A 26835-nucleotide genomic window follows, 5' to 3' on the forward strand; every position below is an offset into this window, starting at 1 on the left:
ACCATGGGAAACATTCTTACCAGATCTACTCTGTCTAGACCTTTCTACATACAAGGCTATTCTGGATTTAGTGTGGTGTAATAAACAGGATTTGATAAGCGATCTTGAAGTAAAGGAGCCATTAGGAGGTAGTGACCATAATATGATAAGTTTTTAATCTGCAATTTGAGACGGATAAGGGCAGTTCAGAGGTGTCAGTGTTGCAGTTGAACAAAGGAGACTATGGAGCCATGAGGGAGGAGCTGGCCAAAGTTAAATGGACGGATATCCTAGCAGAAAAGACAGTGGAATAGCAATGGCAGGTATTCTTGGGAATAATGCACAAGGTGCAAAATCAGTTCATCCCCCAGAGAAGGAGGGATTCAAAGGGGGGAAAGGGGCCACAGTGGTTGACAAAGGAAGTCAGAGATTGCATAGCATTAAAAAAATACTATGACAGAGCGAAGGTGAATGGGAAGACAGATGATTGGGAAATTTTTAAGGAACAACAGAACTTAACTAAAAAGGCAATACGGGGAAAACAAATGAGGTACGAACGCAAGCAAGCCAGGAATATAAAGGAGGATAGCAAAAGCTTTTTTAGGTATGTGAAGAGAAAGAAGATAGTTAAGAACAATGTTGGGCCCTTGAAGAATGAATTGGGTGAAATTGTTATGGAAACAGAGAAATGGCAGAAGAATTTAATAAGTACTTTAGATCTGTCTTCACTAGGGAAGACACAAGCAATCTCCCAGATGTATGGATGGGCCAAGGACATAGGGTAACAGAGAAAATGAAACAGATTGACATTAGGAAGGAAACGGTGATGAGTAGACTGATGGGACTGAAGGCTGACAAATCCCCAGGTCCAGATGGTCTGCATCCTAGGGTACTAAAGCAGGTGGCCCCGGAAATTGCGGATGCATTGGTAATCATTTTCCAATGTTCCTTGGGTTCAGGATCAGTTCCTGAGGATTGGAGAATGGCTAATGTTATCCCACTTTTTAAGAAAGGAGGGAGGAAGAAAACAGAGAACTATCGTCCTGTCAGCCTAACATCAGTAGTGGGGAAGATGCTAGAGTCCATTATTAAAGACGAAATAGTGACATATCTAGATAGCAGTGATAGGATTGGGCCGAGCCAGCATGGATTCACCAAGGGCAAATCATGCTTGACTAACCTATTGGAGTTTTTCGAGGATGTAACCAGGAAGTTAGACAAGGGAGATCCAGTAGATGTAGTGTACCTTGATTTTCAGAAGGCATTTGATAAGGTCCCACATGGGAGATTGGTGGGTAAAATCAGAGCTCATGGCATTGGGGGGAAGATATTGACATGGATAGAAAACTGGTTGGCAGATAGAAAGCAAAGGGTAACGGTGAATGGGTGTTTCTCGGAATGGCAGGTGGTGACTAGTGGGGTGCCACAGGGCTCGGTATTGGGACCACAGCTGTTTAAGATTTACATCAACGATTTAGATGAAGGCATTGAGAATAACATCAGCAAGTTTGCTGATGATACTGAACTGGGTGGCAGTGTGACATGTGATGAGGATGTTAGGAGAATTCAGGGTGACTTGGATAGGCTGGGTGAGTGGGCAGATACTTGGCAGATGACGTTTAATGTGAATAAGTGTGAGGTTATCCACTTTGGGAGTAAGAACAGGAAGGCAGATTATTATCTGAACGGTGTAGAGTTAGGTAAGGGAGAAATACAAAGAGATCTCGGAGTCCTTGTTCATCAGTCACTGAAGGTGAATGAGCAAGTGCAGCAGGCAGTGAAGAAGGCTAATGAAATGTTGGCCTTTATTACAAAGGGAATTGAGTACAAGAGCAAGGAAATCCTTTTGCATTTGTACAGGGCCCTGGTGAGACCACACCTGGAGTATTGTGTACAGTTTTGGTCTCCAGGGTTAAGGAAGGACATCCTGGCTGTAGAGGAAGTGCAGCGTAGATTCACAAGGTTAATTCCTGGGATGTCCGGACTGTGTTACGCAGAGAGGTTAGAGAGACTGGGCTTGTACACGCTGGAATTAAGGAGATTGAGAGGGGATTTGATTGCAACATATAAGATTATTAAGGGATTGGACAAGATAGAGGCAGGAAATATGTTCCAGATGCTGGGAGAGTCCAGTACCAGAGGGCATGGTTTGAGAATAAGGGGTAGGTCATTTAGGACAGAGTTAAGGAAAAACTACTTCTCCCAGAGAGTTGTGGGGGTCTGGAATGCACTGCCTCGGAAGGCAGTGGAGGCCAATTCTCTGGATGCTTTCAAGAAGGAACTAGATAGGTATCTTATGGATAGAGGAATCAAGGGATATGGGGACAAGGCAGGAACCGGGTATTGATAGTAGATGATCAGCCATGATCTCAGAATGGCGGTGCAGGCTCGAAGGGCTGAATGGTCTACCTCTGCCTCTGTTGTCTATTTGAAAGGTGTCAATGAGATTTCTCTCTCTTCTCTCCCCCCCCCAATCCTTCTGAATTCCAGCAAGGACAGACCTAGAGCCATCAAATGTTCCTCGTATGATAACCCTTTCATTCCTGGACTCTCTCCAAAGCCAGCACATCTTTTCTAAGAAGAGGGGCTCAAGTGGTTCACAATACTCAAGATGAGGCCTCACCAGTGCCTTATAAAGCCTCAGCATCTCACCTTTGCTCTTGTATTCTAGACCTCTTGAAATGAATGCTAACAGGGCATTTGCCTTCTTCACCAGTGATTCGCCCTGCAAATTAACCTTTAGGGTGTTCTGCACAAGGACTCCCAAGTCCCTCTGTGTCTCATATTCCTGGATTTCTCCCCCATTTAGAAAATAGTCTGCATATTTATTTCTTTTACCAAAGTGCATGATCATGCATTTTCCAACATTGTATTTCATTTGCCACTTTTTTGCCCACTCTCCTAATTGAAGTCCTTCTGCATCCTATCTGTTTCCTTAACACTATCTGCCCCTCCACTAACCTTATCTGTAAAATTGGCAACAAAGCCATCTATTCCATCATCTAAATCATTTATATACAGCTTAAAAAGCGGTCCCAACACCGACCCCTGTGGAACACCACTAGTCACTGGCAACCAAGCAGAAAATGATAGTTTTATTCCCACTTGCTGCCTCCTACTAATCAGTCAATACTCTAACCATGTCAGTAACTTTCCTGTAATTCTGTGGGCTCTAGCTTGGTAAGCAGCCTTATGTGTGGCACCTTGTCAAAGGCTTTCTGAAAGTCCAAATATACAACATCCACTGAATACCCTTTATCTATCCTACTTATAATTTCATCCTACTTTTTTCTCAAAGAATTCCAGCAGGTTTTTCAGGTAGGATTTTCCCTGGAAAAATATCTTGCTGACTTTGTACTATTGTTTCCTGTGTCACCATGTACTCCACAACCTCATCTTTAACAATTGACTCTAACATCTTCCCAATCATGAGGTCACGCTAACTGGTCTATAATTTCCTTTCTACTGTCTTCTTCCTTTCTTAAGGAGTGGAATGACATTTGCAGTTTTCCAATCCTCTGGCACCATGCCAGATTTTTGAAAGTTCATTTCTAATACCACCATAATCTCTACTGCTACCTCTTTCAGAACCCTAGGTTGTAGTTCATCTGGTCCAGGTGACTTTAGGTCTTTTAGCTTTTTGAGCACCTTCTCACTTGTAATAGTAAATGCACCCACTTTTCTTTCTTCACACTACAACATCAGGCATACTGCTGATGTCTTCCACAGTGAAGACTGATGCAAAATACTCACTTAGTTCATCAACCATCTCCTTGGCCCCCATTATTATTTCTCCTGCCTCATTTTCTAGCGGTCCTATGTCCACTGTCATTTCTCTTTTATTTTTAACATACTTGAAAAAGTGTTTACTATTCACTTTGATATTATTTGCTAGTTTGCTTTCATATTTCATCTTTTCCTTTCTAATGATTTTAAGTTGCTCTGTAGGTTTGTTAAAACTTCCCAGTCCTCTATCTTCCCACTTGGTTGCATGCTCTTTCTTTTGCTTTTACAATAGTTTTAACTTGTCAGCTATGGTTATACTACTTTACCATTTGGATATTTCTTCATTTTTGTAATACATCTGTCCTGCATCTTCCTCATTTTTCCCAGAAACACACACCATTAGTGTTCTGTTGACATCCCTGCCAGCAGCAGCTTCCAATTTACTTTGGCCAGCTCCTCTCTCATACCACTGTAATTTCCCTTACTCCACTGAAATACTGCTATATCAGACTTTCTCCCTATCACATTTCAAGTTGAACTCAATCATATTGTGATCACTGGTTGCTAAGGGTACTTTTACCTTAAGCCCCCTAATTGCCTCTGGTTCATTACATAACATTCAATCTAGTATAGCTGATCTCCTAGTAGGCTCCCCTAATATTTTGATACTGTCTGTTGGTTGCAACTAAGTCCCATCACCTGCCTGTCCTTCCCAGCAGTCTGACTGCATGCTGTCTTTTGCTTTTTACCATCTGTCCTATCCTGAGTCTCAGCACTCCAGGTCCCACCCCCTGCCAAATTAGTTTAAACCTTCTCCAACAGCTCTAACAAACCTGCCTGTGAGAATACTGAATCCCTTCGGGTTCAGGTGCAATCCGTCACTTTTGAACAGGTCATACTTCCCCCAGAAGAGATTCCAATGACCCAAGAACCTGACCCCTGCACCAGCTTGTCAGCCACACATTTATCTGCCACATCATCCTGTTTCTCCCCTTATTGGCGTGTGGCACAGGCAGCAATTCAGAAATTTCTACCCTGGAGGTCCTGCTTCTGAACTTTTTATCTAGCTCTCTAAATTCTCTTTTCAGGTCCTCATTACTTTTCCTTCCTCTGTCATTGGTACCGATATTTACCAAGACATCTGGCTGCTCCCCTTCCCTCTACAAACTGGATGTGATCTGAGACATCCCTGACCCTGGCACCTGGGAGGCAACATGCCACCTGGGTGTCCGGTTCATGTCCACAGAATCTCCTGTCTGCCTGACTATTGAGTCCCCTATCCCTACCGCTCCCTTCTTTCTCTTTCCCTTCTGCACCACAGTCCCATGCTCAGTGCCTGTAACCGTGGCATTCTCCTGGGAGGTCATTCCCCACAAAAGTATCCAAAGCGGTATTATTGTTTTTTGAGTGGAATAGCCACAGAGTTGCTCTGCGCTAACTGCCTATTTCCGTTTCTCCTGACAATCAGCCAGCTACTCGCCTCCTGCAACTTCGGGGTGAATTCTTTCCTGTAACTTTAATCAATTTTCTCCTTGCTGTCCATACAAGCTGAAGCTCATCCAGTTGCTGCTCCAGATCCCTAATACGGTCTTCAAGGAGCTGCAGCTGGATGCGCTTCTTGCAGATGTAGTTACCCAGCAGACTCTGGGTCTCTCAGTTCTTCAGCATCTGGCACGAAGGTCACACCACAGTCATTTGAATGGTACAATAAGAGAGGGGGAAAAAGATCAAAAGGAAACCTTAACAGATGCTTTACACACTAAAGTTGCACTAGCAAACCTGTATGCCCCCAACTTTGATGATGTTAACTTTTTTGAACGGTTTTTTTCCTCACTACCAGACTTAAACTCATACTCTCTTATATTGGGTGGTGACTTTAACTGTTGGTTGGATCCTAAACTGGACCGATCGTCCTCTGTTACCAGACCACCTACCAAATCTGCCTTAGCTATTCAGTCGTTTCTCTCTAATTTTGGTATCTCTGATATATGGCGTTTCCTCCATCCTACGGAGAGAGATTATTCCTTTTTCTCACATGTTCACCATACCTTCACTAGAATTGACTATTTCCTACTCGATAACCAACTTATCCCATTTGCCCACACTTGTGACTTTCAGAGTATACTGATTTCTGACCATGCCCCAATTACCCACTCTCTGAACTTTCCCTCAGAGGAACAAACACTGGCGGTTCGATTCAACTTTATTATTGGATGATGATTTCGTAAAATTTATTAAAGACCAGATAACCTTCTATTTTAACACTAATACATCACCTGAAGTGCCATCCCAGATTGTCTGGGATGCCATGAAAGCATATTTGAGGGGTCAAATAATCTCTTACACAGCAAATCTCAATAGAAGATCCCGTGCAGATCGAGCAGACCTCATTAACCAGATTAAAGATGTGGATCAATTATATGCTCAAACTAAGAACCCTGAATTATACAAGAAGCGCGTTGAACTCCAAACTAAATTTAACCTTCTGTCCACTCAACCTGTCGAACGTCAACTTCTCGAAAGCAAGAGTCGTTTTTACATTCATGGGGATAAGTCTGGTAAATTCCTAGCCAATCAGCTGAGGCGTTCTAAAGCCAAACAACATATTACAAAGATCCGGAAGGAGAACGGAGACTTTACATCGGATCATTTAGAAATTAATGACGCATTTAAAATTTTTTATTCTCGGCTTTATTCCTCTGAATCCCTGAATGACAATATCCCTGTGGATCAATTTTTACAGAATCTGAATATCCCCTCACTTTCATCTGATTTCAAAGCCAAACTTAATGCGCCTATATCACTAGAAGAAATATCTTTTGCAATTTCTGCACTGTCCTCAGGGAAATCTCCTGGACCTGATGGGTTCCCTGTGGAATTTTATAAATCATTCTCCTCACTTCTTTCTCCTCAGTTACTTTCAGTATTATCTGACTCGTTTAACTACGGCAAATTGCCACCCTCTTTCAATGAGGCATCTATTATCCTTCTTTTAAAAAAGGGCAAAGACCCAACAGAGTGTTCCTCGTACAGGCCGATCTCTCTGCTCAATGTTGATGTAAAGATCTTAGCTAAAGTGTTGGCTCATAGATTAGAAACCGTTATTCCCTCCATTATCTCTGATGACCAAACAGGCTTTATTAAAAACAGTCTCCCTTTTTTTTAACATTCGGCGTCTATTTAATATTTTATACTCAGTTCCAACTGGGACTCCAGAATGTGTTATCTCCCTTGATGCGGAGAAAGCATTTGATCGTATAGAGTGGAACTACCTTTTTGCAGTCTTAGAAAAATTTGACCTCGGCCAAAGTTTCATCTCTTGGATCCAATTGCTGTACCTGTGTCCTACTGCTTCTGTTCTAACTAACTTTCAGAAATCCCAAGTATTCAATCTCAAACATGGCACCCGTCAGGGATGCCCCTTAAGTCCCTCTCTCTTTGATTTGGCTATAGAACCTCTGGCGATAGCATTTCAAAAATGTCCTGAACTGACCGGGATTTGGAGAGGGGGTGTTGAGCATCTCCCTCTATGCTGATGACCTACTACTCTTTCTCTCATATCCGTCTACATCCTTACCTCTAATGTTTTCACTTCTTGACCAGTTTAGCCAGATCTCTGGCTATAAACTCAACTTACATAAGACTGAACTTTTCCCAATTAATAAAGAAGCACAAGAACTAATATTTCGTGATCTCCCTTTTAAAGTAGTCCATAATCAATTTACTTATCTTGGAATTACAGTCACAAGGAAGTTTAAAGATCTCTTTCGTGAAAACTTTGTCAATCTTTCATATGCTACAAAACAGAGTCTGGTACAATGGTCATCTCTATCTATGTCCTTGGTAGGTCGTATCAATGTTGTCAAAATGTATGTTCTCCCCAAATTCTTATACTTATTTCAATCTATCCCAATTTTTATTCCTAAATCTTTTTTTGATTCCTTAGACTCTATTATTTTGTCATATCTGTGGCAGAATAAGCGCTCTAGAATTAATAAAATCCACCTCCAAAAATCTAAAAAAGAGGGTGGCATGGCTTTACCTAACTTTCGCTTATATTACTGGGCAGCTAATATACGTTGTGCTGCCTTCTGGTCTTTCTTCCACAGTCAACCTGAGTGCCCTAACTGGGTGGCAATGGAGTTGAGCTCCACTAAAGAATTATCTATATCTGCACTTCTTGGCTCTGCACTCCATAGCAGTCTGCCCAGATCAATAGCTAATCCTCTGGTTAGACACACTTTGCGTATATGGGCTCAGTTCAGGAAATGCTATGGTTTCCCGGGGTTTTCCATTTCTAGCCCTGTCGCACATAATCACCTTTTTTTACCTACCACGTTCGATTCAGCATTCCATGTTTGGTACAGGAAGGGCATTAGACATTTTGAAGATCTCTTCATTGATAACCGCTTCGCTTCTTTTCAACAGCTCTCTGTTAAGTTCAACCTGCCTAACGCTCACTTTTTCAGATATCTCCAAATCCGACACTTTACTGTTCCTTTAATTCCTAACTTTCCTGAAATGCCTGCGAAAAATGCTATGGACCTATTTCTCTCCATTAATCCACTAGGTAAAGGTTTAATTTCAATTATCCAAGATAAACTAGCAGCCTTACGATGGGCCCCTGTGGATAAAATTAAAATGGCCTGGGAGCAGGATTTAAATATCTCCTTATCCGAGGAGAACTGGGACTCAGTTCTCAAATCGGTTAACTCAACCTCTCTTTGTGCTCGCCATTGTCTCTTACAGTTTAAGATTGTTCATAGAGCCCATATGTCTAAATCTAAACTATCTCGACTCTACCCTGGCATTAGTCCGCTCTGTGATAAATGCAAGAGGGGCGTGGCCTCTCTCATCCATATGTACTGGCTCTGTCCTAGCTTGGAGAAATTCTGGAAAGATGTCTTCACTACATTATCGGGTATTCTGAATCAGCACCTAGAACCTAACCCCTTAATTGCTCTGTTCGGTTTTTGGGGCGAGACAGATTTATTTCTGGGTCCGACCAAATGCCGAATACTATCCTTTGCCTCTCTCCTGGCGAGACGCTTGATCCTCCTTAGATGGAGAGATGTTGCCCCGCCCACTCATGCGCAATGGCTTAACGACATTATGGCCTGCTTGGACCTCGAAAAAATTCATTATTCAGTTCTCAATTCGGATTTAAAGTTCCATAAGATCTGGGGGCCTTTTATCGAGTACTTTCATAACCTTCCTCTTGACTAGGGTTTTTTTTCCTTTTCGGTCCCTTGCTTTCAGCTCCCTTTTTTTTCTGGTAGTAGGCATTATTATTCTCTGTTGCTAAGTGTATTCACAGTCTGGGAGTTTGACTGTCCGGACTTATACTCTCTATATTGTGTGGTGGTTGGTCTGGAATTGTTGTTTTTTTTCTTGTGTTGTGGGGTTTGGGGAGGACACTAAGCTCACTTGTCTTTAATTTAGGTGCTTTTTTGTTAAATTCTCTTCCTCTGTAGCATATTGTTATTGTATGCTTAACCTTGCTCTGTATTAATGCTCCTCATTGGGATTTGGGGTTTTTAATTTTGTAAAATGTTCTGAAAAACTAATAATATATTTTTTTAAAAAAACAGATGCTTTACACGGAGCCAATGCCTCTTTTGAGCCTAAGTCCGTCACTTCTATCGCCACTGCTCCACTCCCAACAATGGCCATTCCACTTAACCCTTCTGTACTTTTTATTTAGTTTGTGGAGTTCTGTTGATGGGCTCCGTACAGTGGACGAATGTTCTCTTTTAAATAATTGCAGCCCATCTGCGAGAAACGTCTTGTCTCTTCTTCAAATTTGATTCTTAGAGCACCAGTTTCTGTTTCAGTTTATCAGTTTAGTTCATTCAAATCATTGTCATTGATCATTAGTGTTCTGTTTTATCTTTGTTTAATCATGCACTGATGACATATTCCTACAATGTTATTTGAAAAGTGGTTTATTATTGTTAATTTTAAGGTGCAGTACAACAATTTCTCTAACACTTTGTAAGATGTTTGGAAATCTAAAATGTGCTCTTTTATTGACTTAGTAATGCAGAAGGCATAAAATAAACAACATTTATAAGAAATCTAGAGGTCTAAGACTTGCACAGTACTATATCTAGATTATGAAAATGGAAATTATTTGGAATGCCAGCTGAGCAATGCTACAAGGCTTGAGTGACAGGGGCATATGAATCTTGAACTTGGTGTTAATTATAGCACATGAGTGTTCACTAGCCTGTGCTTTTACTGGACACCTGTTTTGCAGCAGATCCACCAAGGTATAGTCCGATTAGAGAGCAATACCGCAGCTGATTTTAGTTAATGCTTGTAAGTTCAGGGCTTTTGCAGTGACAGCTAAGCATGCTGTGCTACTTTACTAAAGAGATTGTTTGGCAGAGTTTTAAGGGGGTGGGGAAGAGACTAGTTTTGTCCAAAATGTTGAAATGAACATTAAAAAGTTAAGTGAATATTGGAAGCTGAATCCTGGAATAACCTTTAAAAGTATAACTGGAAATGAGGACAGGAATTAACAAGGTCAAATGGTAAGCTGCACTGCAGATTGCAAATTGAAGCAGAAATACAAAGGCTGTTTGAAAAGCAGGCATGTAATCTGGGTCTTATTAGCAACAAATTTTTAAAAAATAATCAGTGCCTGGTGCAAGTAAAATTGCTGCAAAGAAAGTTGAAGTTTTCTTGACATGTTAATTTGAATTGCAAACAAAATCCAAAGTGTATTGGCCTATGACAGAAATACTGTCTGGTAAAATTGAACAAGAGAACGTATTTGGTTGCCAGATATCCGCAAATTGTGCTTGCAGAGTGTAGCTCACCAATAGTCCATGTTATGTGGAGCACATGGTAGAAGTTCCATTTTGTAGTCAATCTTAGTTAAAGCTAAATAACAAAGTGAGGATATTTCTTGGATATTAGTTTCTATCTAGATCCAGAGAATTATGTGATATTTGTACAATTGATCTGGATATGAAACATGATGGAGCATCAGTTTTCTTTCATCTTCCATCTGCTTCAGATTTGGGTTGCTCAATTGACTGAAAGCCAAGCTGAATATGGCCTGGCGATGATCCTTAGACTTTTAAAGATATTGTGCTCTAAATGGAGCAATTGTTAGACTTTTAAAGATATTGTGCTCTAAATGGAGCAATTGTGAGAAATTATACTGTTGCAGGATTTAAAATACTGTATGGTTACCATACTGATGTGCAGAAAATGCTGTTATTTTGATTTCTGTAAGTAATGACAAATTTTGAAAGCTCCTGCTACACAGCCTGGATTTGGAATGGAGACTTGAGTATGGGTGATTACTGATTTGTAGATGCTCTGTTCTTTAATTGTTAAATTTTGTTTATTATAGATAATAATAATAATCTATGTGAAGCTACAGTGGAGTGACCTGTGTTCAATTTTGGTCTCTGTCCCTGTCCGTGTGGATTTGGCTCCATCTTCCTGTGCTATTTGTGTTTCCCGGGCACTCGGACTTCCTTGTGTGCCCCGAGAAATGTTGGTTGATTGTCATGTATTGCTCCAATTGTGTAGGTGATAGATCACATCACTAGGTGGAAACGAAATTATTTTACTGCAACGATTGCGATAATTTTGTGAGCTGCCATAGACTGTGGGTCAAAATAGCATCACGCTATAAGGAAATTAACCATATGGACATAAGATGGAGTCCTGCATGATTCTACTTTACACCCACAGATAGCATGTTACTCCAAAAGGATATGCTGAACCAAAATGTGTGCATCTTATTCAGCATTTGATTTGCAACATCTCTCAACCATTTTATTTCAGGAATGTGACAATTTTGTTAATGGAATACTTTGTATTATTAAGAACTTTATGGAGGTAAATGACTTAATTGGGGGATATTGGCTTCAGTACAAATGTCTAGAGTCATGCTAACTTTTTCAGTCCATCACCTGCAAAATTTGACAGATTGCAAATTATGTTGGAATTCTGAAAATGGCTGTATAGCAGCATGGTGGCATGAGAAATGGGGGGGAATATCTTTGGCCAGAAGGGGAAAAAATGAGGAATGCGACCAAATCATTCATCATTTTTCAGTGCTGGAGTGTTGCTGTCAGTGTTGAAAGGTAAACTAATTTATGGCCATGCAGTCAGCTTTACATCTAACTTAACATAAACAGCATTTCCCAGTAAAGAGAACTAAACTGAATTACAGCATAATTGTGCTGCTAAATCAGATCATGGATGTGATATTTTCCATACTGGCTGTTGGAAGATAGCTTGAGAGTATAACCGTTGAAGGGGTGGAGATTGAATCCTGTTCTGGTCTGAAGTTGGATGCTCAAATATATCAGTAATTCTACCACTGAGGCAGATGCTTAGGCAACAGTGAACAGAACAGAGTTCAGTGTGCATTGATGACGTATTGCAAAGTGAATTCAAATTGAATCTGCCCTGTGCATCCAAACAAAGTAGAATGTTGAAAACAATGTTTATACTGCTTTGGCTGCAATGTCTATTTTTAAGTATTGGGTGAACCCAGAATAATTTCCAGTAGCTGAAACAAATAGGCAAAAAAATGACAAGGTTGATTTTTGCTACCCATATTTTCCTAATTTTGGAGTATATTGGCATTTTGAAAGATAAAGGAAGTGTTATTTTCTTTTTGGGATTCAGAATCTTTCTAGTTATCTTTCATGTGCAATAAATACAGAATTGGGAAGTTGAGAAATGCTGCAGAATGTTCATCTGCAGATTAAGCATTTGACCAGCTTTGCAAGTAGCCTCACTTCTAATATTTTAATGTGGGGAAAAAATTCAAGGATATCAAGATGGTTGAAAGAGTGTGGAGAAAATTTATAGGATGTTGATGGAACTTGAGGACCTGAGTTAGGGAAAAGTTTAGTTTTTTTTCCCCTTGGAGTGTAGGAAAATGAGGGGAGATTTGACAGATATATAAAAATAAACTGAGGGGGAAAGATAGGGTAAATGTAAGCAGGCTTTTTCCACTGAGATTGTATGAGACAAGAAGTAGAGGTCATTGCTTCATTGTTGTTGCTCAAGATAATGAGATTGCGGTGCTACCCTAGTCAGTGCAAAAACAGATATTTACAATGCATGTGGTACAGCTTAAAAATAATTAACAGTCCATATCACTTAAAAGTCATTGGAAAGCTGGAGTGCAGCAGTATTCAGCTACACAACAGCCCTCAAGAAGAAACTGTTTTTCAATCTGGCTGTCTTGGATAAGATGTTTCTGTATCTTCTACCAGATGGCAGGAGATTGAACAGGATGTCCAGGATGGGATGGGTCTTTAATGGGGTTAAGAGCATGGTTCGAACAGAATTGTGGATCATCTCCTGGTCTGGTAGTGGAGTTCAAATGATGTGGTGATCCATCCCAATAGGTTGAGAGTAAAAGGTGAAATATTTAAAGGGAACACAAGGGGGAGTTTCACTCAGGGTGGTATGAGTGTGGAATGAGCTGACAGAAGTGGATGTGGGTTGGAATGTAACAGTTAAGAAATTCGAATAGGTGCATGAGGGAGTGGAGAGCTATGATCGATGGGACTAGACAGCATAAGTTTGGCACAGACTGGATAGGCTGAAAAACCTGTTTCTATGCTGTATTGAGATGCAAGTATTCATCCAGCTCTTGCCCTGGTACTAGAAAACTGAGCTACCTTTACTGGCACTTCAAAAGTTACAAATCATTGTTAACTGGAAAACTCAATAGTTCTGGAGATGGTCATTTTAATATATATCTTGTTTATGTGAGAAACCAAAAGATTGTCAGAAATCTTGTAAGGGAAAGATGGTTTGTCTGAGGTACAGAAGCTATGTGTGCATGGAAGTCATTGCAGTTAATGAGGGAGTAATTCAAATAGGGCAGTTGGAGAGGTGTAAGGTGACCATGATTATTAATCCTCAGACGTGATGCCCCACTTAAGTATGTATTTGAGCAATTTTGGTTACATGTGTTGTGCAGAATTCTATAATTTATCACAGGGATGTTATTACAATAAATTAATGAGACAATTAGGCATAGCAAATATTATCAAAAAGCTTTCTGAAGCAGCCTGTTTGGAGTTCTCATTCACTGAGACTGTGTATTCTTTCCCATCTTTGACTTGGTTAAATTTCTAAGTGACAGGGTCGGCACAGTAGATTAATAGTTAGCACAGCGCTTCACAGTCGGGTATCCTGGGTTCAATTCCCTACGCTGCCTGGAATGAGTTGTATCCATTCCCTACAACCACATGGGTTTCCTCTAGGTGCTCCGGTTTCCTCTTTCAGTCCAGAGACCAATCAGTCATTAATAATTGTCCCATAATTAGGCAAGGATTAAATTGGAAGATTGCAGGATCACTAGAAGGGCCTGTTTTGCACTGCAACTCAAATAATTTTTAAAAATTGCTTTGAGTTATGTATTTTTATATATAAAAAACTACGTACTGCTGCAGCTGAAGTCTGGCAGGAAAACTATGGCTCTAGAAGATTCAGGGAGTCTTGAAAATGCTGATGCAGATATTTACTTAAAGATTATCGTAGGCTGGTGCTGATTCTATAAGAAATAGACTAATTAAATCTGTACATAAAATTGAAAGGTCCATATGGATGCCTTCTGGCTAGGTGTGGATAGGGAGAAGAGAGAACATTGGGGAGGGGAACATCAATTTGAGGAATGAAATAGAAACAATAATATATTTAATCCCAGATGTTTTTCAATTGACTTGTGGCTAATGCAGGTACACCTTTTATTAAAATTGAGTAAGCCCTTGAGATTCTGTGGGTGAATGGTATGTACAACTAGTAAGTAGGAATAGGTGTGAAATGTTAAAAACAATGTTGTAAGATTAGCAGGTCAGACAGTGTTTGAGAATAAATCTCAGATTTTAAAAAAAAAACACCATCAGAATTGGTTAACTTTCATCTTTCAACTCAAATAGGCCAAATAGTCTTGTGCAATAAATTACGGGTTTTAAATTCAATTGGCAGATGAGTTAACTTTTGTGGTTTGAGTTTACTCGGGCCTTCTACTGTGTTTGGTCTGAAGTTGGATGACTTAAGCTTTTTTGGCCCCCAAACTAATAATCACTATTTTTACCTTGCGGGGTGCTGCTCATTGGGTTGATTTCAAAGTGTTAAGAATTGCAGTTTTGTAGACTGTCCAAAAATATTTGGCTCTTGAAGAAATTGTATTAACTAAAATTTAAATTTGATCATGTGATAGGTAATTTTACAATTGTCCGGGTGCTGATGAGGCCACACCTGAGTGTACAGTTTTGTTCCCATTTAGAAGAATGGGAATTAGTATTGAAAGTAAAGAACTTCAGGAAGCATGGCAGGGTAGATGCTGGGATTTTTCCACGTGAGAATCTCAAATGAGGGGACAAAGTAACGTGTGATTTGTCGTTTAAGATTGCAATACAAAGGAAGTTTGGTACTCTTTACTGCAGAAGGAGGGTAGAAGCTAGATTATTGTGGGCAATTAAGAAGGAAGCAGATGATTTTGAAAGTTCAGGAAATAGAGAACCATTGGCAGTTGGTACAAAGGAGATGATCTGGAGCAGATCCGGCAGGCATAATGAAAATGCATGGCAAGTGGCTTACTCATGCTGGTACTTTGTGTTCAGTTGAAATGTACTTTATATCTAATGTTGAAATATTTACAGATCTGTTCACTGAATGATGCACCAAGTCATCCTGTGGCATCTGTTGCCAAATGCTTTTATTTTGTATTACATTGTTTTCTGTGATCTGCTTTCCAGTTTCATGCTTAATTTAGTAGAAATTTATTTACTGTAACTTGTGTTTATCTTGGTTTTTGAGCAGTGCAAAACATACTTTTTAGATTTATAGTGCTCAAGTTTGGCTTGAAATTTCATTGTAACCACTGAGTTGGTTCTTCCTCAACACAGGTTTGCTGTTTGGAGTACTTGTTTGTATTTTCCATGTTGTGCTTGGAAATCCCAGTTCTTGATAAATTTCCAACCAAGTTTTTGGTCGCCCCTCCTCAAGTTTTGGTGTGTACATCTTTACTTGAAGATGTGTTCTATCTCAAGTATAAAGAATAAAATACAAAATGCTTGTTTTGACAGGAGTCTGTGAAGGTTTCAGAGTTGAATCCTAATGCCAAAGTATGGGCAAATCATGTGCTAGAACTGGATGCTGCTGCGAACAATGCCTGTGAAGTTTGGGAAGAGCAATTGGGGGCTCCTGAGGCTTGCCCAGAAGGTAATGGCTCATCTATTAGTACCTATACACATAACTAGCTGCTACCTGTTAGCAATAAAGCATGTCAAATTCAATTTGTCATGCTTGCAGTTGGTTTTGGCAGAGCAGAAATATAATGTACAAATTTTAGGAATTCTGAAACCATTGGCATTGTCTTCATTACCCCCATTCCCACACCCGTCTCCCTCTATCCTCATCCTCCAATTACCCAAGTGGGGCTGACCTCAAACTCAACTTGACCAACTGCATGTTCTAAGGAAAGATGTCCTCTTAATTTCTATCCTGTCAAGACTCCTCTTGCACCCAAGGACACAAGCATGGCCTTTATACCCTTCCTTTATAAAGTATTCTTTGGGTCAGTCTCGTAAAACTTTTGAATTGCTTCCAAGATATTAACACCCTTCAGATATGTAGACTGTATCTGTGCTGGTCCTTCAGAAATCTCATCAATGATGTACAAAAGTGTAACCTCTATATTAATTCCCTTGGCAATAAGAAATTATTTTTAGCTTTGCTACTTGCAAATATCCTTTAACAAATCGTGTACTGATCAGCTCGTGCTGAAACTCAAATTCCTGAGCTCTGTAATCTCTCTCCACTTAGATGTGTACAGAATAGTGGAATTAAATAGATAATTCTTCAGAGCAATTGTTCCCAATATGTAACCTTTGATGCACAATTTGGTAAATTGTAAATTTGGTAATTTGAGCATTTTGGAAAGATGTTTTGGGGTTCAGGAGCCAGAATTGTTATTGTTTTTGTTTTCATAGTTTAAGAAAATGTCTTTTCAATATCCTATTCCATTTGACAGGATTTGAAACCAATGGTGATGCTGGCAAATCATTTCAGAGTCCATCACAGGAGTCCTCTCTGACTGTTCCTTCCTCTGAACAAACTGATCTGGATGCTGTTACACTGCAGTGCTCTGAATCTTATTACTCAGAGTATGATGTTATGCATGGAACCAGACAAACAGGTAACAAAAGACACTGCAATTTCATTATTATCAATCTGATTCTCCTGAATTAATTGCTTTTAAGGTAAATTTCAACTTGTTTATTTTCCACTATCCCTTTTTTGGGGGAGAAAGAGCTGCAATCCGAATTCAATTATGATCTTTTTCATTTTATTGGCTCTGGACTTCCAAATTTCCAAGCCTGTTTTGGCTTGGTTTTTACTTTGAATGCATTGATCTCATTGTCTTTTATTTTGTGCTATTCATGTACACAATGTAGTTCTGTTTGAGCAAACTGGATAGGCCAAATGGCTTAATTTTACTCCTATATTTTATGGTCTTGTGGAATTGCATTCTTACCAGATTACAGTTCAAATTAAAACTTACAAGTTTTTGTGTTGGCACACTTGGCTGAATGAAATACAGCTGTATTTCAATGTTTGGAACTGTTTCAACTCCTTCTGATACTTCAAAGTGTTAAGCTGGTATTTTATTTGTATTTTATTGATTTTATTTAGAGATACAGCACAGATGGGCACTTCAGACCGTTTGATCCACACCACCTAACAGACCCTGATTTAACCCTAGCCTAATCATAGGACAATATATAATAACCAGTTAACCTAACTGGTACATCTTTGGATTGAGAAGAAACTGGAGCACCCAGAGAAAATCCACACGTTTCATAGTGGAACTCCTTGAACAATGCTGGCATTGAACCTTTGAACTCTGTCCTGAGCTGTAATGGATGCTGAATAAATGAGAAATAAAAGCCATTAGGCCCTTTTTGTCCCTAGTCTGCTGTTCATCAATATCATTGATCTTTCATTTCACCACACTTCAATCTCGTATCCCTTGATTCCCTTAATGTCTGCAAACCTGTAAATATTAGACAAACATATAGTTACTGATCTGACTCCTCAAAGGAAAAAAAAAGCCTTGGCTTGAATATCTGCCGACTTAGCTTGGGCCATAATGGCCAGTCCTTATTTTGAATTTATGGCCTTCATTCTAGACGCATAATTCTGCATCTAACCTCTCCAGTGCCATGAGAATTTTCAGTTCAGAAAAATTCTTATTGTTCAAAATGCAGAAGTACGCAAGTCTCATTCTGTTTAATTTTTGTACTGCAAGGGTAACATCCTTGAAATTATAGATCTCTGTACTATGCTCTCTAAAGGATATATAGTCAATAGACAGCGAGACCAGATCTGTACATTATTTAAGGTGTGCACTGTTCAGAAACTTGTATAATTGGAACAAGGCATATCTACTTAATACATTGTTTGTCTTCTGTTATGAGGGGCATGGTAACGTCGTAGTTTGCACAACACATTATCATACCAGTGACCTAGGTTCAATTCCTGCTGCTGTCTGTAAGGAGTTTGTATGTTTTTCCTGTAACTGTGTGGGTTTACTTTGGGTGCTCTGGTTTCCTCCCACAGTCCAAAGATGTATCAGTAGGTTAATTGGTCATTATAAATTGTCCCATGATTAGGCTAAGGTGGGTTGCTGGGCGGTGAGGCTTGAAGGACATAAGCCTAATGTTCCTCGCTGTATCTCAATAAGTAAATTGTGTGCTGTTGACTGTTAACTTTTCCTCTAATGGCTAATGCAAAATATCATGCAGTAGTCTGCTGATGAGTTAGTAAGTCTTTTTTAGATTATGCACTTCCCTTTTTGTTCAGAGCTGTATACTTGAAGGAATCTCTAATGTTCGATAGAAGATTAAACTCGCTCCAATTTATCTATGTAAGCTTTGCATTGGTGTGATTCTGAATTATTAAAATTTACTGGATATCATCTACATATCTGCTAATGTACTAGCTTTTAATGTCTTCTAGGAGGAGGAGATCAATCTCTTTTAGAAGCTCAGACAGTTGGTCAAGAAGACCTGAGGGAATTGCTGAAAAAGACTCTGGAGTTTTGCTTGTCTCGGTGAGTCCTTAATAGTAGCTTTTCAGTGTTTTAACTAAAGGATTTCATGCTCACTGCGTTTATCTCTGTACCTTTTTAAAAACATACACACACACACACACACAAAAACACACAAACACACAAACACACACACAAACACACCAGAATTCTACAGACTTTTTTCTTGGACTGGATAGTTTTACCAAATTAGGAATATAATTACTTCGTGAGTACCTTCAAACCCTCTGTACGCAGTAAGATGGAGTTTTCAGAATCTGTAAAGGTTTGCAGAAGTTCTATATTCAAAGCTTCAATTAATATTCTGTGCTCAAAGCAGTTATCCGCTATCTGCATATGTTTAATGTCTTTCATTGAATGGGACAAGTAGCAGTTAATATATTCAAACCAAAGAATATTCCTATCAATTAACCCTGGCCTCTTAAGTTTGCCCTTTCTCCTCAGGTGTGCTAGTTGCTTTTGAAATGAGTAAGTTATGCAGTTTTGAAAGAGTATTGAAACAACTTGTATGAAGAGCAGAGTTGATAAGCTAATGGGCCTGGCAAACTGACAAAAGAATTTATTTTTGCTTCAATATAAGTGGCAAAGGTACCGATAGAGGAAAATGGTGGAGGCAGATTGAAACATAGTATTGAAATGGAAACTAGCTCAGTGACTGAAAGGAAGGAATCTACAATGCTGTGAGGAATGGATCTGGGGACCAGGTTGTTGGACAGCCCTTGAACCCTTGTATAAAACCATATTGAGCTTGGTGGGACAACTTTCAAGTTGTAGCCATTCTGCTTTTGTGAATTGTTTCTTAAGTTTAAGATGTGAATATTGAAATGAGAACAAATTTACTGGTTTTCGTAATGTGTATTATTATTTTCTGCAGTGAAAATCTGGCCACTGACATGTACCTAGTATCCCAAATGGACAGTGATCAATATGTGCCAATACTGACTGTAGCAAATCTTGATCATGTGAAGAAACTGAGCACAGATGTGGACTTAATTATTGAAGTTTTGAGATGTAAGTATTGCTTTATTAAGTGGTTTTGAAAAACAAAAAATTGAAGAGTTGTTACTGAAGATGTATGTAATTCATTTAGCATTGCCTTTGGTCCAAGTCGATGAGAAGGGGGAGAAGGTCAGGCCAAATCAAAATCGCTGCATCGTTATTTTACGAGAAGTACCAGAGTCGACACCTATTGAGGTAAGAGCAGGGTTGCATCAGAATTCAACAACTACAAATCTTCAAACAATCAAAAAATAGGGTAAGGGGTTTATAAAACTGCATAATGTACAGATGGGATTAGTTTTAGATAGACCAGGTCCAAATGTTAAAGCCCTGAATTGGAGCAGGGCCAACTTTGAGTGATTAGGCGAAAAACCTGTCAACTCTTAAAATGTACGTTCATCTCCCTAGAATTGGGTAAAATGAGTATTACCACTTTTATGAAATTCTTGAGCAATAGTAGCATCCTATTTGCATATTTAGAATTCTGTTTTTGAACAGAAGTCTAAGCAGCTAGCTAGTTTGCATGGAATAGTTTGATAACGAGCTATCTGCTTTTCTCCCCCCCCCCCCCCCCCCAGGAAGTCGAAGCACTCTTTAAAGGAGAAAATTTCCCAAAATTCATGAGTTGTGAATTTGCTTACAATGACAATTGGTTTATTACCTTTGAATCAGAAGCTGACGCACAACAGGTAAAATCAAATTTGCAATAAGAATTTTTAGATTTGTCAATTGCAAAATTATTCTTTGTATGATGGTCTGGGAATTGCTATGGTCTTAAAAATAGCTTTGTATTTAAGCTGCTGCATATTACACACGACCCTTACTACTTGTCCTTTGTTTAAGGTGGGCCCAGATTGAAAGCCTGACTGGTAACTTTAAGTATTGTGCAGCCTGTGTCTGATTTGGTTTGTTCCATAGATGTGATTTTGCACTAATTCAAAGAAGCTGCAGCTAAAAGAAGGCAGTGCCAAATTGGTGCAGTAGAGGGCGACTTGGGCCTGAGATTGAAGTGCACTGTGGCTGCCTAATGATTGATTGTTAGTACAGGATGGTTGAAATGAGTGGTCTTTAATTTATCGGGAGTAATTTTAATGAGAAATTTTAATAAGTAAATGGCAAACTTTGTTATTAAAGCAGTAACTATTATTTTGAAGATTTTTGCAAATTAAACTCATTATTGGAACATGTAGGTTAAAATTCTGAGCAGATCATTGAGGTTGATCATTTTTATGTAGAAATTGTGAAATTTTAAAATTATGCTGCTTGTTGAATCCCTTTCCTTTTAAGGAGACGTAGATTTTACTCACATCTTCAAAGAAAATGTATACGTTGTTAAATTGTTCCCTGCTGATTTCTGTGATTATATTTGAACTTACTTAGCCTTGACCATTAAAGGATTTGATATCTATGCTTTCAGCAGTTTGTTTGCTTTAGTGTTTGCTATACTGTCAGCTTTCATTTCTAAATAGAAAGCCACTTGAATTTTGCCACCACATGAAATAGTATTCTTTCTGAGCATGCATTGTCAACTGAAAAATTTATATCTTCAGCTTGAACATCAATTCTATGTCCTTATAAGGAGTAACTATCTGTGTTCTGACCTGTTTGTTTTGGTCAGGCATACAGATACCTTCGAGAAGAAGTAAAAACCTTTCAAGGGAAGCCCATCAAGGTAAGTGTTTCATACTCACTTAGTTTTCTCTTGTCAGTAATGTGAAATACCCACTTGACTTTGGACCTTTATTTTGTAGGCAAGGATAAAAGCAAAGCCAATGGCTATCAACACTTTTCTACCAAAGAATGGTTACAGACCTCTTGACATGAACCTATACACTCAGCAGAGGTACACATCATTTTATGTGCCTCCTATCTACAGCCCTCAGCAGCAGTTTCCACTTTACAGCCTTCTTGCTCCACAGTCTTGGTCTACAACCCACAGCTACCTGGATCCAACACTGGTAAGCATGATCCATTTGGAAACTCAAAGTATGTGTATGCTATTTGACTTACTAATCTTTTGGAATTTCTTTGAAATTATTTTGGTTTTACAGAAGTATATTCACTCCTTGCAAAGTGTGACCTTTGGCTTTTACAAACTTCATTAATATTTTGGAATAGTCAGAAACCATTTGGATCTCTTAGAATTTCTATAGGAAGCAAAGGCATGTGCTTGGTTTTATTTCGAACCTGTGGCGACCCACTTTCTGCGCAGGCGAACCGGCTCACAAATAGCCAGCGCGCGGGGGGAGACTTTGGTAATGCACCTCTGATGTCGTTTCCGCCTGGAGAGGGCGGGCGCTAGGGATTAAATGCCAGCGCTGTGTGTAGCACATCGCTACAAGCCAATCATTTGTCAGTGGTCAGAACTGCACTTTTTGACTTTGCATTTGAGAGAAAAGGGTTTTTCCTCATTTTGTTTCATTTAAAAAAAAAATCCCCCAAGCTGTTAGGCAGCTTCATTTCACTTCTATTTCATTTTCTTCCATTGGGTGTAGAAGAATTGAAATAAGCTCAGGAGTGACAGTGGCTGGCATTTCTTGGGATAGAAAGTAGCTCAAGTTTCCCTAATTTTTGGCTATTGGCTGTCCCCTTTGCCAGCTGTGTAGAACATTAAATAAGCTTCCAAAGATAGGAACATAAAATTAGTGAAAATCTGACACTTTGATTATGCCCTACCTTGAGCCCCATTTTCCTGCATTTTCCCCATATCCCTTGCTCCAGAAATCTACAGATGTTTTGAATGAACCCACTGAGCTCGGATGGAAGATACCAAAATTCATCCATGCTCTGAGACCCGTGATCAATGACTCATCCCTGGCAATGTCGTCCTCATCCACGCTTTTGAGCTCTGAAGAATTTTGTAACTTTCAATGACATTGCCTCTCAACCTTCTACGTATATGCTCAGCCCGTCTCTCTTTGTACAGTACTTATATGTTTATATATAGTTTGGAGTATGGAAATTCAAATTGGTGTTCTGGGGAAGTCTCATGACGGCCCAATGTGGTCATAGCAAAATGCATCTTTAGTCTTGTAGCAAAGGAAGATAACTTCTGGTTTAAGATGGCGCTAGTGATGCTCAGTGACTGCTTGCTGCTGGCAAAGGAAGAAAACAACTAAATATTACGTAAATCACTTTTTCTGATGAATGATCACTGCAGACTTTAAACTAACTTCCCTGTTGGAGTTGAGCTTTTGAACCACCTGTATAACCTGACATTTTTGTGGTGGGAACTGAAGTCTCAAAGGTGCAGGACAGTTGCGGCGTGTTATGTGCGTGCTGAATCAAGGCGGCGGAGAGCAAGTAAAGAGCTAGTGTTTGGCTGTTTGATCTCGGAGGCAATACTGAGTCAAGGCGGCAAGACGTAGACCTGGGCCTGGGCAAGACGAAAGGCTCAAGGCTTGATTTTAAGCATTGAGCTGAATTGGAAAAGTTGGTTACAGGCCTAATTGAGAACATATCAAAGTGACAGGGCCCAGGTCCCAGAGCAGGGAATGACTTGAAGTTTGAACAATTTAAGCATTGGGCCAGATTGAAAAGGTCAGTGCATCGGGGCTGGAGATGCCGGATGGGCCACTTCAACCCTGGCTCTACAAGTTTTACTCAACTGCACTGAACTTTAGCTCACTGCTCCGCAAGGTTTACTCATCTCTACGCTGAATTGTGGCTATGGCTTGCAACTATCACAGTGTGGACTGCCTTTTGGGAAATTCAGATCTGAATATTGTTTGCTTTTATTGTTGGCATTTTTTTTTTTGCTCTGCACGTTGGGTGTTTGGTCTTTTATCTTTTTAATGAGCTGTTTTGTAGCGGCCTGTAAGAAGACCAATCTCAAGGTTGAATAAAGTAGGCATACTTCATGGCTCCAACAGAATTGAAAACACACTGAACCACAAATCACAGCCTAAAAGTGCTGATTATTTTAAATGGCCATTGGAATCTCAAAGCAAACAGTAAAAAAGCCACAGTCAGTAAAAAGACCTAGGAAGCAAGTTATTTAGTAGTAGAAATTTTTGCCCAGAAAAGGAAAATCCACACAGTTGGTGAGAATCTAATAATACCAGCATGTAAAATTATACTGGGTAAAATGCTAGGACAAGATGCAGTTTGAGAAATTGAAGAGGTTTCGCGCACAATAATGATGACTGGCTCTTTACTTGCAAAGTTCAGGAGGGAAGAGGAGTCCTCAGGAGAGACAGTACGGTCATTGGTGACTGTAGAGGCCAATTCTGGAGCAGCAGAGACACGGAAACAGCTGCTATGTGGGCATTTGGGTAGTAGGATCCTTCCTGCATCTCCTTTTCAGCAGTCGCTTTTCTGGATGCCTCAAAGTTCTTGGCTGCTCCGTGGATCAGTATTCTCCAGCAGTCTCTGTCACTAGCCAGTTGCTGCCACTCTGTGACCCCTATTTGCCTGAGAGCTGCTCCTTAAGTTGGTCTTTGTACCTCTTTTACGGGGCACCACGATCACTCTTGCCCTGAGAGAGTTCTCCATAGAGTAGTGTTTTGGTAACCTGGAGTTGTCCGTGTGAGATACGTCGCCTGAGCGGCAGAGTGGCTTCAGTGCTTGGAAGTTGAACTTTCTCCCGGACCTTGTTGGAGACACGATTCTGCCGGTTGATAGCTGTGATGGAGTGGAGGCAGTGCTGATGGAAGCACTTGAGCAGCTGGATTTGCTTGCGTTACAAGGCCCAGCCTTTGGAGCCGTGTAGCAGTGTTGTGATGACGGCAACCCTGTACATCTGGATTTTTGTGGATGGATGCAGCTGATGGTTCTTCCGCACACGTTTCTGGAGGCGCCATAAGGCACTACTAGCTCTGGCGAGTCAATTGTCAATGTCCCTTACTACTGTAGTGTTGTTGGAGATGACACTGCGCAGGTAGGTGAACTACTCAACTGTGACGAGAGGGTGGTCACCAATGGTGATCTGAGGTGGGTTGTAAATGCCTTTAGGGTTCTTCTGATGGAGGATCATTGTTTTATTCAGACTGACTGTTAACCTGAAAGCCCTGGCAGCCTTGGTGAACTTTGACTGCAGACTGCAGCATGTCCTCTGTGCATGAGAAGAGCACAGTTGTCCACATATAGTAGCTTGCGAATGGGCCTTTGCATGGTTTTTGTTCAGGTGAAAAGGCAGCCACCCTCAAACAATACCCAAGTCGGCATATTGATATGTCACATGATGCTGAAGAGGTTTATTGTGATAAACTGAAAAGCAACAGCTTCTCTATCCAGGTTGATGAGTCAACATATTTCACCAATTAATGTCATGTTTTAGCATTTGTAAGATTTGTAAATCATGGCGAAATTCAAAACTTTTTCTGTTGCGAAGAGCTGCGCAGAACAAGCAAAGGCCAAGATGCATTTAATGTTTTGTCTTCATATCTGGAAACAAAAGGTCTGTCTTGGAGGAACTGTGTTGGCATCTGTACTGATGGTGTCCCATCAGTGGTTGGCCCCATGAGAGGTTTTGTTTCTCCTCTTTAAAAAAAGAGGGAAAAGTCCTGACAGTGTCACAACACATTGCTTTCTTCACTGAGAGGTGCTGATGTTCTGGATGATGCCTCAAAAATGGTTACCTTTATTAACAAAGACCAGTTCACTGGAGCATTTTTTAAAATATTGGGAAACCTGGGCAAAAGAGTACACCAGTCTCCTACCACATATAGAAATCATGTGAATAGCAGAGGAAGAGTTCTCAACAGGGTGCCTGAGCACTAAGGTGTATTGCAGGAGTACTTTCAGGGAAATAGGCCAGGTTTTGCTGAGTGCTTTGAAGATGAAGAATGGCTGTAGAAACTAGCTTGCTTAGCAGACATTTTTCATCATGTGAACCAGTTGAATAAGTCTGAAAAATTCATGGATTTGAAAGGAAACTGATTCTTTAGAAAAAGCATGTTGCAAAAAGAAATCTACTGCTGCTTGGGCTTGAGAGTGAGAAAGGATAAGAAAGTCTTGAGCCTTATTGAAAAATACTTGGAAGAACAGCAGAACAAAACTGAACAGTATTGTCCTCCTGTTCAACTCAAGTGAGGGGCCCTTTCTCTGAATCTTCTGCTCAACCTGAGAACTTCTCTTTGAGAGAAGAGGAAGAACTTTGAGATGCAGTCTGATTGTGCACTCGAGGTGAGAGTTACTGACCTGCCCATGGACAAGTTCTGGATTTCTTTAAAAGAAGAGTATCCTGCCATTCAAGGGAAAAGCATTGGGCATTTTGCTGCTGCTTTCAACTTGCATATGTGAGCGAGCTCTTTCTTATTTAACAAGCATCAAGAGCAAGGACAGAGATTGTCTCATTTCATTTGAAGGTGAAATCAATATGTGCTTACCTCAAATTCAACACAGAATTGAGCATTTCTGCAGCAAAAAAGACACAGGTTTCAAATGTTTGAGCCTGATCATGTCAGTTAGTAAGAAACTGTTTCTTTGGTTTTGTATAAAATTGTTTTAAGCCATCTTTTCATTCATATTGCTTTGGCTTGTGGTTTTTAGTAACTTTATTCAACATTGTCAAGAAATTTTTGTTGTAAATAGCATTAATTATTAAACACCCTTCATTTAAATTAAATCTATGGAGCCTATCTTTAGAAAAAATAAATTCAATTTTGGCTGAAGCCGGTTACTTAACAGAAATTTATTATTTTTGCCTTGTGAGTTTTTTTCCAAGAAAGGTAAGATGAGTTCAACTAGTTTTTCAAGAAAGGTTGGCTAAAAATTCATTCTCTACTCAAAAGAGCCTTGGCACTTATTTTCGGATGATTATTATATTCACAAATTGCTGATCACACTAATGTATAGTGAGCTGTAGATATAATAATTTTTACACTGGGGTTCCCTGAGACTTGAAAATTATTTCAAGGGTTTTTCTGGGGCAAAAAGTTTGAGAAAGGTTGTGCTAGACCATAATACACAGGCAGAATCAGGCCATTCAGCCCCTTGAGTCCGTTTTGTCATTCCATCATCTCATTTCTTGCCCCCCTCAACCCCATTCTCCTGTCTTATTCCCCCATAACCATTGACGC

The 26835-nt window shown here is 39.8% G+C and overlaps 1 protein-coding gene across 2 annotated transcripts in view; it reads left to right on the forward strand.

The window, feature by feature from the left end:
• The window catches only part of larp4b (La ribonucleoprotein 4B), a 93291-nt gene that overhangs the window by 34751 nt on the left and 31705 nt on the right, over positions 1-26835 (forward strand). For both annotated transcript variants that reach the window (XM_073054848.1, XM_073054849.1), the window contains exons 3-10: positions 15789-15924; positions 16736-16900; positions 18724-18817; positions 19689-19825; positions 19905-20008; positions 20392-20502; positions 21432-21485; positions 21565-21771. In XM_073054848.1, coding sequence (XP_072910949.1) covers positions 15789-15924; positions 16736-16900; positions 18724-18817; positions 19689-19825; positions 19905-20008; positions 20392-20502; positions 21432-21485; positions 21565-21771 — 1008 coding nt within the window. The remainder of the gene's footprint in view (positions 1-15788; positions 15925-16735; positions 16901-18723; positions 18818-19688; positions 19826-19904; positions 20009-20391; positions 20503-21431; positions 21486-21564; positions 21772-26835) is intronic.

This window comes from Hemitrygon akajei, chromosome 8 (genome assembly GCF_048418815.1).
Source record: "Hemitrygon akajei chromosome 8, sHemAka1.3, whole genome shotgun sequence".
NCBI lineage: Eukaryota > Metazoa > Chordata > Chondrichthyes > Myliobatiformes > Dasyatidae > Hemitrygon > Hemitrygon akajei.